Below are 16,934 nucleotides of genomic sequence, written 5' to 3'. Positions count from 1 at the left end.
TCCCAAACAGGAAAAATAAAGAACACATACATGTAAAAGGGCAGAACCTTGAACAATGTGAATATCTTAAAAGACACCAGAGAAAAGACAGTTTTTAACAAAATCATGAAAAGCAGGCTGACCGGACCTTTTAATCAGTATATGAAAGCCAGAAGACTATGGAAAGAAAAATGTCTGAAATTGTCAATCTGTAATTCTATACACAGCTATTCTGTCATTTCAAATTAAGGGTGAAATTAAAACAATTTTACATATATAAAGTGTCTTACTTTCATAAGGCTGCCATAACACGTACTACAAACTGGGTAGCTTAAGACAACAGAAATTTATTTTCTCATAGTTTTAGAATCTAGAAGACCAAAATCAAGATGTTGACATTTGCCATTGTCCCTCTAAAAGCAATAGAGGACTTCTTGCCTTTTTCAGCTTCTGATAGCCAGAAGTATAACTAGAGTCTTCACATGTCATTCTCCTGTCTCTTCATATAGCCCTCTTTCTGTGAAGTCTCTTTGTGTCTAAATTTCCCCTTTTTAGAAGTCATATTGTGCTATGCTATAAATGTTGTGTACCCCCAAATTCATATGTTGAAATCCTAACCCACAAAGGTAATGGCATTAACAGGTGGGACCTTTGGGAAGTGCTTAAGTCTTGAGAATGGAACCCTTATGAATGGGATTGATGCTCTTATAAAAGAGACCCTATAGAGATCTTTCATTCTTTCTTGTGAGAATACAGCAAGAGGTCAGAAGTCTGTAACCCAGAATAAGGCCCTCATTCAACCATGCTGGCACTCTGATCTTGAACTTCCAGTCTCCAGAACTATGAGAAATAAACCCTTGCTGTTTATATAAGCCATCCAGTCTGTGGTATTTTGTTACAGCAGCCTGAAGGACTAAGACATATTGGATTAGGGCCACCCCAAAAACCTTATTTTATCTTGATTACCTCTGTAAAGTCTTGATTTTCAAATAGATGACATTTGGATGTACTTCAACTCATCTTTTTTTGGGGTGGGGGGACACAATCAAACCCATCACACAAGGCTAAAAGTTTACTCTCTAAGACTCTTCCAGAAAGAATCTACTAAAGGATTTATTTCATCAGGAAGGAAATTAAACTCAGGAGGAAGGAGTGGTATGTAAAAAGGAACAATAACAAAAATCAGAGGGAAGATTCTTTCTTAAGGTCCCACCAGTCTTAAATAGCACAGGCAGTATTTGAACCCAGGTTGTCTGACACCTTAGCCTATGTTTCTAACTTGGACATTACATACACCTCTATGAGGAGTGTTTTAAAATCTCATGAGGTAATGTACAGGAAAGTGTACGTTACTTTGAATTTTGATATCAGTCCTTATTTATTAACTATAATTAATGAATTTGATATTCAGTCATTATTTATCAACTATAATCAAATTCTAAGAAGATCCCAGAGGAGAATTAGACCTTTTCTTTTCTTTGCCAAATTAGAGAGAAATGATTGGTTTTCTTCTGAAGCATTCATTCTTACTGAGTGTTTATTTTGTATTTATTCCCTGTGAAGTACTGTAATTGGTATTCTGGGTATAAAAGGAATAGCTATTACTCCGTAGTTCTTGATTTCCAGAAATTAGAGTTAATAAGAATTTTTTTTGTGTGTGTGTGGGGGTACACCTGGGTGGCTCAGTTGGTTAAGCGTCTGCTTACAGTTCAGGTTATGATCCCAGGGTCCTGAGACAGAGTCCTACATCAAACTCCTTCCTCAGCAAGGAGACTGCTTCTCCCTCTGCCTGCCAATCCCCCTGCTTGTGCTCTCTCTCTCCCTGACAAATAAGTAGATAAAATATTTAAAAAAGAACTTAAAAAAATTCTTTTTTAAAGATAGGAAGTATCATGTACCTGAGAAAGGAACAGATGTAGTTCTGAAGAGAGTTTAGAGGAAAGATTATTTTTGGTATGTGTGATGAATGATACAAGAGACAAAAAAGATAATGGGAGAGGTGGCCTGCTTCCTAGACCTAGAAAGACATAATAATGCTAAGCACATCACCTTAACTGTAACTATTGAGTACCTACTGTGAGCATGATGCTCTGTTTGGAGCTTTTCCTGGTTTACTTATTCCCTAAAATAACCCTGTGAGATCAATGTTGTTACTCTCAAATTAAATCAGGATGCAAACTCTACTGTCATACAGCTACTGAGGTAGAACCAGACAAACAAGAGCGAACTTTGAATCCGGATCTAGTTGGCTCCAAATTCCCTGCCCTTTCCCCTCTCTCTCAAATTTTTAGAGTAGGTAAAACATCAATTTCTTCCTTTTCTTTAAGTCTAATTACCATTCATCTTCTGGTTTAAATGCCAGGTCTTTTATGGCAGATTCTGAAAATGTGGTCTGCAGATGGACTTGTATCATGTCATAAAGGGAGTTTGGGAAGACACAAACTTCTGGGCCCCAATTTCAGAGATTTCTCAGTACTTAAGTATGGGATGAGGACCAGAAATTCTGTATTATTATTATTTCTTCAAAATATTATTTGAGAGAGAAAGCATGAGGCGCGAGCGGGACAGAGGTAGAGTCCAAAGCAGACTCCCTGATGAGTCGGGAACCCAAGGCAGGGGCCAATCCCAAGACCCCTGATATCACCACCCAAGCAGAAACCAACAGGACCTTTAAGCAACTGTGCCATCCAGGCACCCCAGAGATTCTGCATTGGTTTAATAAATTTGGCCTCTCGAGAACCACTGTGTCTAGAAGGTCTTCCAAGAGATTTCGGTAGAAATAAATTCTTTGTTAGAACACTTCTACTAAAACTGCTGGACTTCTCCATACTGGCATGCCTGAAGCTGAGGCTGATTCTTCTACTTCCCCGAGAGCACAGGGTCCAGCTGAAGTAACGAACACCTGAAGAGGTTTGGGCCCAATGCACATTCAATTCTATTCACCGGTCACTAACGAAGCTATTTGTCAAAGCGCTTAAAACCACGCTGAGAATCTGCGTGCCCAGCCTGATAGATCACGTGAGGAAGACGTAATCTGTATCCGTAATACTTCCAGAAGACCAGCTAGCCCGACTCGTGCGCAGGCGCAGAAGGAAGGGGGACCGTCGAACCGCCAAGGCGCGCCCCTCCTCCACCTTTTTCTATCCTACTGCGCAGGCTCACCGAGTGAACAAAGATGGCGGCTCCCGTGGATCTGGAGTTAAAGAAGGTAAAAGAGAGTTCTGAGCCGCCACAGGCTTCTCTTTGGGAAGCTAAGGGGACTGTGGATAAGAATATCGAATGAGACTGGAGTCCTGAGGAAGGCAAGAGGCCCCAGGGAACTGTGGAGTGATTTCCCAGAGTCCTGAGGCGGGACTAGGTCTCCTTAGGTTGGCGTGGGGGGCGAGCAACTCTTTCTGGGTAAGAGCCGGTTGGGCTGGTCTGGTTAAGTCTGGCGGGGAAATAGCTGCCCTGTCTTCTCGTTCCGAGCTCCAGAGCCGTTTCGTTGTGTGGAGGCTTCAGTTTCATAGTAAGACCTGAAGTAAGCGTTTCATATTCGAGCCCCTGCGGACTGCTTGCCTGAGCTGAGGTGTCTGTAATTCTAAATGCTCATTTGCTTTAAAAATTCCAAAGTCCACTCTGTGTTTTTACGCCACTTTTCTCGACCCGTGCTTTGAAAGGTCGCAGTATCTACATGAAGTTCAAAGTTATTTTCAAAGCAACGTTAGTATCAGGGCTTTAACTCCCAGCCCTAGGCCCCCCACCTCCTTCTCCTTTTCTTGAAGGACTTGCCAAAAAAACCCCAAACAGGTCCGTAAAATTTTCCAGATAAAATCGATATCAGAAGGAATTGGGCTTCTCTCTTCAAACAGTTGCTTACAAATGTGCTGTTAGTCAAAAACGTATTCGCCATCTAAGGGTTGTAAGGGTAAGGATCCTGGACTTCATCTACTTTAAACCTGTACTTTTTCTAGAAAAGGAAACTGAGTTCCAGAGAAGATTTAGTCAAAAGTTGGAGCTAGAAATCACTATTCTCTACTTTCTCCGCACCTTTTGATTGTTTAGGTTCTTCAGAAGAGCAAATTTTATGCCTTAATACTTCTGGTCAAGCTTTCCATATGAAATAGGACAGCTGAGCTAGTTGTTGCTCCTAATAAATGAAGCTATTTGTTATTGCCCTGAGGATATATTTATGTGTAACTTGCTCTTTGTCTTCTTTTGAAACTTATACATTTAGTCTTTAAGGTGATGTTTTCTTTTTTTCTTTTTTTTTTTTTTTTTTTTTAAAGATTTTATTTATTTGTCAGAGAGAGAGGGAGAGAGAGCAAGCACAGGCAGACAGAATGGCAGGCAGAGGCAGAGGGAGAAGCAGGCTCCCGCTAAGCAAGGAGCCCGATGCGGGACTCGATCCCAGGACGCTGGAATCATGACCCGAGCTGAAGGCAGCTGCTCAACCAACTGAGCCACCCAGGTGTCCCTAAGGTGATGTTTTCTAATGCTGCAATATCTCAGCTTGAGCACTATACCAGCTTCCTTAGCAAAGTGTGTACAGGTCAGGTAATTTTACATGCAAAACCATTCATTTTAAGAATTCTTAACCAATTCTAAAAATTTACTTTTTTTTTTCTGTTAAGAGTTGAGATGTAAGTCAGGGTTTAGTGAAAGAGCTAACAATAAAATACAGCTGTGAATGATCTTACCTCCCAGTATTTGAATTTGTTATTAAGAAACCCCTGGACAATGAATGCAAACTAAGAAAATGATTGGAAACTTAAATTGGGTAGTTTTGACAGCTAATTAAATTAACTAAAAAAGAAACTTCTTGTTTAAAGGTTTTATCTTCTAATATCTTTATAAGGTCTTTTGTTCTTGTTGTTGTTGGAGACTAATAGGAAATTTCAGGCACCTGCCTTCCCAAATCAGTTTTGGAAACCTACTAGTAGGGGAGAACAAAGTCAGAAAAATGTTTAGTATCCTTTGCCATGTATTGCCGTTACAAATATTATTATTAAGGCATAAATTTGACAGCATCTGAAAGTCATTCCAGGCACTTAAACAAGAGTATCCAAAAATTGTTCATCTTTGAGTTAAGTGCACATGAGGGTCAAATTTGGCTTGGTATGTAGATATGAAGATCATGATACAGTTCTCCCAATGCTTTGAATTTTTTTTGTTTTTTATCTTTTTCTCAAAAAATATTTGTAGTCTGAGTTTACTGTAGGCAGTAGAATAGAAACATCCTGAACTCGGGGGCGGAAGAAATGGATATAAGTACCTCCCTTTCCAACTAATAGTTGTTCAACCCTGTGCAAGCCACTTTTATCTCTTTAACAAATTTATTTACTTTAACTTGTAAAGAGTGATGTTGAAACTGCCATCCCTAACTCATAGGATTATTGAGAGAGTAAATGAGATATTATTATATTCCTTAATGTTCTCATATTAGTATTCCCTTGTTAATATTTCAAACAAATGTGGGAAAGTGTTTTGAAACCTAGTCATGTAACACAAATGAAGTGAGTCTTACATTTGTGGTTCTTGTTTTGAATCTTGGGGTTTCATACTCTGACTTTCCCATTTATTGTTTTTTATTAGTCCTTGGATACCTGCTTTTTCATATATTATTTAATATGCATTTGTTCTGCTTCAAATAGATTGCATCTTTTGAGAACAGGTTAAGTTCATTATTTAGTATGGTGTCTTGATTGTTTACAATTATATTGACTTTTTTTTTTCTTTTAGAGATTTTATTTATTTATTTGACAGACAGAGATCACAAGTAGGCAGAGAGGCAGGCAGAGAGAGGGAGAGAGAGAGGAGGAAACAGGCTCCTTGCAGAGCAAAGAGCCCGATGCGGGACTCGATCCTAGGACCCTGAGATCATGACCTGAGCCGAAGGCAGAGGCTTAACCCACTGAGCCACCCAGGTGCCCAATTAAATTGACTTTTACTGATGTTTGTGTCGGTAAATTTAACCACTTTGTCTCTGGTTAGCATGCTTTATTTTCATGTGTTTGGATTTGACTTGTGTTTCCTGTACATGTTTCACCCACTAAATCAAGGACTTGTTTTTATTAGGCCTTCACAGAGCTTCAAGCCAAAGTAATTGACACTCAACAGAAGGTGAAGCTTGCAGACATACAGATTGAACAGCTAAACAGAACGAAAAAGCATGCACATCTTACAGATACAGAGATTATGACTTTGGTAGATGAGACTAACATGTATGAAGGTGTAGGAAGAATGTAAGTAAAATATATCCTTAAGGGGCTTATTGTGGGAGGGTTTTTGTATAGAATTTGTTCATTTCAAAACTTGGGTTAAAGTATCATAGTAGTTGTAAGGATCATCTAGTCAATACCTCCTTTTAAAAAATGCTAGCTGAACCCCAGGTAGATGTGTTTAATTTTAGACTTTGAAGTACATTTCTTAAATACTTTCCTGTTCTTCTCTCTGTGATCAGGTAGGTACTTAAGTGTGTAACTTTAATGACAAAAATATGATTTGTCATGAAAAGATGTTTATAGTAATTTTGTGTGTGCAGATTTATTTAAGTAGTTGTAGTTTTAACTTCCCCTATCCTATCTGGTTTATTAGGAGTCATACAAATCCTTCATCTTTTACATGTTTGACTGGTGTTGTAAAATAAAAATAGATTCATTTATCATTTAAATAAACTCATCCTAAAAAAAATAAACTCATCCTATCATACATGAGAAATCAAGTAAACCAATTTACCTTTTGCTTGTTCTAGTTGTTATTATCATTAACCACCCACACTGCACTTTTTTTTCTTTTAAGAAATATAGTACCCTTGTGAGGGAGAATAGATGTGCTTCGCCTTCTCTAAGCAGCAAATAAGGAATGGAAAAGCCCCTAACTACAGGTCACATTCCATTACAATGAGCTAAAAGGGGAAGACTGATTTTTTTTTTTTGTTTGTTTGTTTGTTTTAAGTGGGGGAGGTACAAGAGAGTTTTTCTGGAATTTGGTCTTTGAATATTATTTAGTAAGTGGACCGTTACTTCAAGTTTGGAGATCTTTTAGTTGAATGGAATTTGACCTCAGTCTTAGGATGACTTGTTTTGTGATTGATTTGAAGGAAGCATAACATGTGTAACATTTAGTAATGGCTTTGGAATGACATGAGAAGTGGGCCCTGCTCATGACTAGCTACTCCATTTCTTTCTGGAAAAGAGATAGATTATGATAAACTTAATGTGATTTGTTTTCTCAGGATAAACAATATATCACAAATAAATTTTGTCTCTATAGTTCATATTTTTCATTTTAGCTTATTTGTAGAGGAAGTGAGTCCCACTTTGAGGGTTTGCTTACTGGGACATGAAAGAGCTGGAATGGTAACAAAGTAGAACCCTTGACTATCTCTGTAGTATGAGGTGCATTGTTGGCATTCACTACAGGGTAATTTTATCCTTAATGTGAATACCCTTAGGTGTTAAAACAGTTATGCTTGCATTTCCATCATGTTTGTTAACATGTTGCACCTGGATTTCATGTCAGAGCATTAGCCTTTGCAACAGTTAAAGAATCTTTTTCCAAAAATAGAAAAACTTTTTTGACTGTCTTTGGCCTTTTGAGCTATAATGAAGTTGTTAGTTTTAATCAAAATAATTTACTAAACATTGTGCAGGAGTGCTAGGGTAGTTGCTTTTTTTGCATACTGCCCTAAGTGCTACAAATAGGTTGTATTCCATGCGAAGAAGTCTAGAATTAAAAGGCTAGGATATGATTCCTTAACAGTACAACAGCAGTAGTATTTCCGGAAGATTTATTTCATGTAAAAGAAATACAGAGTTTTAAGTGTTTGGATAAAGTAGAACCTACATAGTTTCAAACTTTGGCTTTCAATTTGACTTTTACGCTTTTTTGCATCCCATTGGGGTGCAAATTAGACCCTGCATTTAAGGGGCATTTAAGGTGAATAGTGTTTGTTGTTTGGCTAGAGTATTAGTGCCCTCCGGAAGAAAAGACTTGCTGAGTATTAGTCTAAGTATTAGTCTGGTCATGAAGATGGATGTTCTTCTTGATGCTAAACCTGAAATAACTATTTCTGAATTTATAGTCTTGAGTAATCTTGAGTATCATTGTGATTCACTTCTTTAGTTTCAGTCTTTATCTTAATTTTAATTTGTCCCTTCCTTTTTGAGTATTATTTGAGAATTCTAATTAGAACACTAATTTTTCTCAAGCGTTTGTTTTAAAATCATGAATTATAAAAGCCAAAACACTCCGTTTTTGTTTCAGAATCTGCAGTAGATTTGTGCCATCACTGAAATTCAGGCCTCATCATATCTTGCCTGGATTATTGCAATAGTATCTTAATTGTTCTTTCTGTCTTTATTCTCTTTGTCCAGATACAGTCTTCATACTTCTGCCAGAATTGATCACATCTGTATTTTTCATAAATTCTTTGATCTGTTGTCCACAGGATAAAATCTGTACTTATTATCCTAGCATTCATGTTCATTCATAATCTGTCCTTAATGTATCCCCTACCCTCAAGTCCTGCCACCTTCTGTTCCCACGCTCAGAATAGCACATAAATTTCATGTCATGGACTTAACTTCTTGCTTTGATTTTGGGTTATCTGTTGAGAAGGAGTTTGAGTTTCATGTGGGCTTTAAACATGTTTTAGTTGATTAGTAATGGCTGTCATGGGTGAAGGTAGAAGAGTAGTAAGTAGCACACATTCCAGAAATGGTTGTCCCTGCTTTTGTCACAGGGCTTTGTCAAACACGTTTTTGTGCCTTCTTGCTTTTGCTCATTCTGTCCTTGGCCTGAAGTATTCCCTTTCTCTTGTGAAATTCTTATCCTTCGAGACATAGCTCATCTTCTCTGAAGATTTTTTCTGTCCTCCATGGCAGACTTACTCACACTTCTGGGTGATACAAGAGCTTTTGTTCCTGTGACTAGTACAGCAGAGAGAGAGAGAGAGAGAGAGATGATTGATTTCTAAGTGGGTCATTTTCCTCAACTAGATCATCAGCTCTGTGAGACCATATACAGATTTATGTTTGTTTCCTCAGTTCTCACCATAATGTCTGGCACAAAATAGGTGTTAAATGTGTCTTGATTTGAAATGAATAGGATTCTTTCTCTTGCCTAAAATAACTGCATTTTCTCTTATTTCTTTAGAAAGAAAATATGTTTGGAAAGTTGGACAATTAAGAATTAGACTTTCTTCTGTTTTAAAATATTCCAGCAGAGGTGAAATTGTAAAAGTAATGTATTTTGATTAAGGTCAGAGGAGTTGTTTTTCACCAAAATTATGTTCTTTGATTGGACAGGATTAATTCTTTATTAAATCTACTGAGAAAGTTGACTAATTCTAAATGCCAACCATTTGCAGAGATGTTCATTCAGAATTGATGGAATAGAAGAACCTAAGCCTTTAGAATTATGCAGAGGGCACTATAATCCTTAAAGAATAAAGGCTATTCTGTGCAGAATAATATCAATATAATAGTATTTTTTTTTACCTTTCTCATTTTCATATAGGATAGAAATCAGATTTTCCTTTACAGGGTATGTATTTAGTTTAACAAATCTTGCCAGCCTAGATGTCTTTCAAATCACAAGTATGGAGAAATTTGGTAGTGTTAAATACCTCTTATATATGGCTAATTTTCGTTTTAAACAAGGCGTGAATTGCTATATACTATAAGCTCTGCGTATTCGTTGCTCAAAGCTATAGTCCATCCAGTCACTTGGCATGTTTCCAGCACATTTTAGTTCTCTTACTTCATATTCTTTGGAGAGACTGTTATGTAGCCTGATACTACTACCACCAATTTCTAGTTTGGCTACTTAAGCTGTTTGTGAGCTGACCTCACCATACTGCTTTGAGAACTATGATGAAAGTTACAACTGTGGAATGATCTGTCTGAATAGTTGCAAGTGTTTGTCTTTGCATCTTTCTAGCATGCAAGGAGGGAATAGACATAGTCCTCAAATACTACATGAATGTTTCTTGTATCTTTTTTTTTTCCTGAATAAGAACCAGTTTATAATGGTTTATGGGGGTTATCTTCCCTTTTACTTTGCACATTAGAAAATAAGAGTTTTTTAAAAATAAGAATTACATTTGAAAGTGCATGTAAAGGACATTTAACCATGCTGGTATTTGAAAGGACCATAATTAGAATAAATGTCAGACTTACTTTTATTAACAGTAGGTATGATCCTAACCCTGATGTCAGGTTTATTATTCTGTAATTTTAATGTCCTGGAGCATTACATAAACTTTTTTTCAAAAGGGACAAATTAAGCTTTTAATTTTTTTAATATGGGAGGAACTTGAGTAGATTAGCCTTTGAGAAGAATGATTAGTGCCTTTTTAAAACTTGAACCTAACTAAAAATAACTTTGTACCATATTTAAACCAATTTAGGGGTATGCCACCATTCTGTGGGTATTTTTTACATTTAAGGAACTAAGAATGAACAATGGTATAAATCTACCAACTAGATAAGTGTCTAGCAATGCAGAAATTGCTGTTTGGGAGCGGTGTTGCTATTTCTACTTGTTGAAGTAATCTGATGGTTGATCTCCAATGGTTGAAAGATCCAGAAATGTAAAACCTAAGATAAATGTGGCGCAGGTAGAAAGTAAAAACAGTAGATATATTCCTGATAGGTAACAAATTAATATCAGCAACAAAAATCTAAACGGTTGAGCAACTTTTCAACTATTTAGGATGTAGTAATCTGAAGTCTCCATGACAGCTTGTTTGAAATGCCCTTTGTTTAGAATACTGTGTTGCTTTTGTTGTGATTTTAATTGTTAGTTTGGATGTTGACCTGTAATCTGAAGCCAAGTTGAAATATTTGCTCTTTCTGTGTTTCGTTATGTTAAATATTAATAGAAAGGGACATAGTCATGGTGCCTCAAGTTTTGCAACAATTTTATGATTTCGTGTAGCTGTAGAGTTGGTATTCCAGTCAATTTGGGGTAATTTTAAAGCTGACAAAATAGTTGTACTAGATTAAGAAATAAACCACAAATCTTGGTGCAGTAAATATTGTTGATGTTATAGTAAAAATTGTTAGGTATTGTTCTTACTGGAATTGAGTTTGGATATTTTATTTAGTGCTTGCTGTAAGAAAAAAGTACACATTACTTTTGTTGTGAGAGCACACTGCAGGTACAAATTTATCAGCTCCTTGTATACTCTTTTTAAAGGTAGTAATCTGTATCTTAGAAAAAAATGAAGCAAAGATAACTAAAGAGTTCTAATTACCTTTGAAAATTATTTTGTTTTTTTAGATTTCATTTTAAAGGAGGAGGAGTTCTTGATGTTGAACTGCTTTTACTAATAGAATGTGACCCACCCTTTTTGTGTTTTTATACGGAGCCATTTAAAGTCCTGACTTACATTGCTCAGAGTTCTAAAGGGAAAAAAAAAAAACAGCTTTTCTGTTGTGCAGGGAAAAATGACTTCAGTCTTGTTGATGCTGAGTATGTATATGACCCCAGATGGGCACACTCTCCTCTTTCACAGATGTGGTACTCTAGGGAGAGGAGATTTTTGAGTAATATTCTTAATTTCCTTAAGTTGTCAATGATTTAAAAACTCAAGTGTTGATTATAACTGCTGTATGGCTATGTAGAATGACATCACTGTTTTTGTGCCAGGGGAAGTTAACAAACATTTGCGTAGGAATTACATAGCTGTGTGTTTTTTTTTTTTTTAGAGGAGTATTTTTAATAATTCTTTCCCTTCTTCCCCTCCCATGTCATCCAGAATCCAGGCTGTCTCACTGAAACACAGGAAATTAGTTTCAAAAATTGTTGTGCTAATTAGGAGTTTATTGTAAAAAAGGAAAAGAAGTCTGTTATACTTACCTTGGGATGTACAAACATGCTAAAATAAAATTTTTATTTAATGTGTCCTTGTAGGGTTACTTATTTTAGGCTGGAACTTGATTTAAAAATGTAAATGTAATTGATTCATTTGGATACTTGGAGGACTTGGCTTTTGCATTTCCTGACATCAAAAGGACTGACATTTTTTTTTTTTTAAACTGGCAAAGGATTAAACAAGACCTGCTTTTGTTGCATGAAAGTAGCAATTACTCAGCAACACAAGAGGATACTACAGTGTATTCCAGTTGGTGATAAGGATTGATTTAGTAAACTGAAGGAAGGGTGAAAAGTACCATTACCTTGTTGTTCCTATGTAAATAAAAATTAAGGTAGCATTAACCTTGAACTTTACTTTGTCATTGGGGAATTGTTTGCTGCACCTGACTTCAGCTGAATTTCTCTGAAATGAAAATCAATCAGTTTTAAGCTGTACCAAGAATTTTCTGATTTTAGCTGCCACTTATCTCATAATGGCAAATTTAGGAACAACTTGCTATCTAATCTTTTTGGGAGAGGACTGAAATGGTTGTGTCAAGGAACATAATCTGCTTACTGAAACATCCAAAAGGAGCTCAGAAAAAATATTGACCTAGAAGATGAAAGTCAGTCTGTGTATGTGAACACACACTTGATAGTAACTTCTTAGTATTCTTTCTAATTCCTTATATCAAGAATTGCTGTGAGCTACAAATACCCTTTGCCCAGAAGGAATGATTAGGATTGCAGTTTGTTGCATGCACCATTAGTGCATGTGGTTTTGTGAAGAATGTATGCTCAATTTATTTTTAGCATTTAAGTTCGAATAGACATGTCTGAGGGAATGTTCGCTTGTTGTACCGGCCAGGAACTCTCATTACTATCTCTTGTTTTGAGGAAGGTCAGCTACCTTGAAATGGACCAGATTATTTGGAAGACACTGTTCCCCTGGCTTTGAAGAGGAGTTGAAATGTTCTTATATCAAAATTTGCACAGCAGCAAGAGTCCAGTATTAAACATGTATCTTTAAATAAGAGCATGACTGCCCTAAACTGAGCCTTTTACATTGTTTGGCTCAGGGTAAAAAGGTTTGAATCACAGTATACACCCTATATGTGTGTTTGACGGAGCCTTGCATTTGTGGCAAAATATATTTATATTCCTCTGACTTTTCTGCTTTTGTACCAGGAGTCTTCTGTTCTGTTTACGTCCTTCAGTACTCACTGGATAGTAATTTTTAATATCCAGGGGTTATGTTTCGGTGTTACATTTTAACCTTCTAGTAAAATAAAGATCACATCTTGGAAAAAGTTGTAGCAAATCTTGATGATTATATGTGGATATGTTTGGGGTTTGATGAGGCTAGAATAAAAGTGGTAAACATCAGAGGTGATTATTTACCAGAATACTTAGAATACCAAATAGTGACCAAAAATAAACATTGTGTTTAAAATAGATTAACATACTACTGCTTCCATTTTAGGAGTGATGGTTTGATTTAAAAATACACAGTGATTTCTAATTAGTACAAATTAAAAATACACAGTGATTTCTAATTAGTACAAATTGAACCTAGCAGTGTGTGAGTTACTCATCTAGAAGAAGAGATATTTACATGGACCTGGGTTCCTGAAGGGACATTGGTCCTCTAATAATTCCAGTGAATTCTCAGTCCTCATTTAATTTGACCTATCAGTAGCATTTATTCCCGATGGTCTTGCTTCCCTTGTTGAAGCCTTTTCTTCCTTTGGCTTCTAGGATATCACCTCTTGGTTTTCCTTTTATTTTACCGGCCATTCCTTCTCATTCTCCTTTACTGTTTCTTTTTCTTTCCCATTTCCAATTTTTTTTTTTTTTTTGAGATTTTATTTACTTATTTTGACAGAGAGACAGAGCAGGAACAGAAGCAGGGGGAGTGGAAGAGGGAGAAGAAGGCTTCCTGCTGAGCAGGGAGCCTCATGCTGGGCTTGATGCTGGGCTCCATCCCAGGACCCTGGGATAATGACCTGAGCTGAAGACAGACTTAATGACTGAGCCACCCAGGCAAACCCCCCCCCCCCCATTTCCAAATTTTAGATTGCACTTAGGCTCAGCTTTTTAAATTTCTTTTCTCTTGTCTATACTCAGTCTCTTAGTGATCTCATCGAGGCTTATCTCTTTAAGTGCCTTTTTATATGCTGGCAACTCCCAGATTTTTATCTTTAGCTTAGACCCCTTCCCTGAACTCCAAACTTGTATATCCACCTGCCTCCTTTATTCTCCATTTGATGGTCTAATAAGCATCTTAAAATTAACTTGACCAAAATAAAATTCTCACTGTTCACGAGTAAACCAATTCCTCCCTACAGCCTTCTTCATTTCAGTAGATGGCTTTCCGTCCTTCCACATTTTATAGTCATCCTTGACTCCTCTCTTTCAGTCTGACACTCAGTCCATTAGCAAAGACTGTCTTTAACTTTGGTCCAGAACCTGAACATTTCTATTTACCACTACCCTGATCTCAGCTACCATCATATTGCAGAGCTTCCTATCTGGACTCCCTGCTTTCATCCTTACCACTTTATAGGTGTTCTCAACGAGTGCCCAGAGTGATCCTTTCAAAACATGTTTGATCACTGTAGTCAGAACCTTCAGATGATTATTATTGAGAAAGAAGGGCTCTCCAGTTGCTGATCTCTCTCTCTGGAGTTGCCTTCTTCGATATGTCTCCTGTACACCTTTCTCTTCCTTGAGGCCTTTATTAAAACCATCCTATTTAAAATTGTGCACTTACTTTGATCCCCAGTCTCTTGCCTCTTGTACTCTCCTTTGTTTATTTTTCTCTATAGCATGCATAACCATCTGGCATACCATAGTACTAATTATCCATTTTTCTTAAGTAAACTTTATTGATATATAAAATATATAGTAAAATACTCATTTTTAAGAATACAGTTAGATGAATTTTGACAACTGTAACTATCACTCCAGTCATAATAGAACATTTTTGTCAAAAATTCCTTCTTCTCCCAAGTCATTTCTTCCCTCCCCCAAGTTCTCTAGCCAGTTGATAATCTGATTTATATCAATGTAGATTAATTTTGCGTATTTTAGAACTTCATATGGAATGTGTGTGTGTGTGTGTGTGTATAATCATTATAGAATGTACTCCTTTGCATGGTTTCTTTCATTAAGCCCAATGCTTCTGAGATTTATCAGTGTTGTGTGTATCAGGCTTCCTGTGCTGAGCTGCAGTTTTACTTCTTTACTCTTGCCTTTGCCCTCTTTGTGCTTACCAGCTTTATCTTCAAGGTTGGCTGTAGGAGTTCCAAATACCTCATTCAGATGTGACAACATCTGGAGGTAGAAAGTATCATGTTTTCTATGTCACATTTGTAGGAGCAAAGAAATCTTTCCCAGAAATCTTCAAAAGGGCCACCTCTCACATTTCATGACAAGAACTGAACCACGTGCTTAGGCTTAAATTTTGGGGGATGGGACTGCCATGATTGGGTAAGACCAATCAAGATTCACCCCGGGATTCACTTCCCTGAGTCACTTGGGGTAGTTGAGGGTCTCTGAACAAAATTTGGGTTCTATCAACAAAGAAGAAGAATGGATATTGGGTAGCCAACCAGTAGTGTCTACTAAAATCATCAGCAAGTATTTTTACAGTGACCAATAGTGGAGGGCTAGCTACATGAAAACTGTTGGTAATATATGTAGGATGAATTAGGGAGAGTTTAATCAGGGAATACAGAAGGAAGCTGTTGATAGAATTCAGGAGTGTAATGATAAGGGCATAAGTTAAGGTGGCGGAAGTGGATGGAGAGGAAAAGAATCAGTATGAAAGAAAATGATGAGTCAGTGATATATTGGGAATATAGAAGGTACAAGGAAAATAGATATTTGCAGGTTTGAGACTTAGGTGAGTGGACAAGTGGTGGTGATAGCCGAAGTTGAAATGGGGAAACTGCTTTTGGGGAATGTTGGTATGGGTAGGTAGAAGGAGTTTAATTTGGGACATGTTGAGCTTGAGATGTGGAACATACAATTAGAAATGACAGATGATGCAGAGATAGTGCAGGTGATGGGAGTGATTTTATTTTGCGGGCCATTAGCCGAGTTAAGGCTTGAAAATAAATGAGTTCTTGGAGGGACTTTGGGTAGAGATTGCTTAGTAGATGGCCTTCCATAATGCTTAAATACTGGTCCTGGAAGAGAAGAGGAAGGGGTGTGTGTATTTAGGAATATAGTATTTGATGAGGGGAACACAGTATAGTCCTAAGATGTAACAGCATCTCTCTGAGTTAGATTTGAGCGTACTGTATTCTGCAGATTTCTTTTGCCTAAGGTATGGCAGGTCTGGGTGCTCTATTTCTGGATTATAATCTGAAACTATGTTATTTTGTTGCTCAAATAGTTCCACTTTGACATTGATTCTTTTAGGTTGTCTCCAACTTGTCCCCAACCTTTTGTTATTTGTTTCTTTTAGAGGGAGAGAGTAAGCTAGCACGCGCACACACAAATGCTTGGTAGGGGGAAGGGCAGAGGGAAAGGGAATCTTTTTTTTTTTTTTTTAAGATTTTATTTATTTATTTGACAGAGAGATCACAAGCAGGCAGAGAGAGAGGAGGAAGCAGGTTCCCCGCTGAGCAGAGAGCCCGACGCGGGGCTCCATCCCAGGACTCCGAGATCATGACCTGAGCCGAAGGCAGCGGCTTAACCCACTGAGCCACCCAGGCGCCCCGGGAAAGGGAATTTTAAGCAAACTCCACACCTGATGGGATCTCACGACCCATGAAATCATGACCTGAGCTGAAATCAAGGGTCAGATGCTTAACCAACTGAGATACGCAAGGATTTAAGGATGAATAATATTGTGTATATATACCACATTTTCTTTATCCATCCATTAATGGACACAGGTTGCTTCCATGTCCTGGCTAATGTAAATAGTGGTACAGTGAGCATGGAGTGGATATCTTTTCAAATTGGTGTTTTCATTTTCTTTGGACAAATACCCAGAACTAGAATTGTTGGATCATATGGTAGTTCTATTTTTACTTTTTGAGGAACCTCCATAATATTTTTTATAGTGTTTACAGCAATTTATAATTCCATCTGCAGTG

The 16,934-nt window shown here is 37.2% G+C and overlaps 1 protein-coding gene across 2 annotated transcripts in view; it reads left to right on the top strand.

The window, feature by feature from the left end:
* The first annotated feature begins 3,070 nt into the window (after positions 1-3,070).
* The window catches only part of PFDN1 (prefoldin subunit 1), a 70,580-nt gene continuing 56,716 nt past the window's right edge, over positions 3,071-16,934 (top strand). For both annotated transcript variants that reach the window (XM_047730744.1, XM_047730743.1), the window contains exons 1-2: positions 3,071-3,187; positions 6,037-6,203. In XM_047730744.1, coding sequence (XP_047586700.1) covers positions 3,155-3,187; positions 6,037-6,203 — 200 coding nt within the window. In that variant the 5' untranslated portion in view covers positions 3,071-3,154. The remainder of the gene's footprint in view (positions 3,188-6,036; positions 6,204-16,934) is intronic.

This window comes from Lutra lutra, chromosome 5 (assembly GCF_902655055.1).
Source record: "Lutra lutra chromosome 5, mLutLut1.2, whole genome shotgun sequence".
NCBI classification, from domain to species: Eukaryota; Metazoa; Chordata; class Mammalia; order Carnivora; family Mustelidae; genus Lutra; species Lutra lutra.
This window is presented reverse-complemented; position numbering and strand designations above follow the sequence as displayed.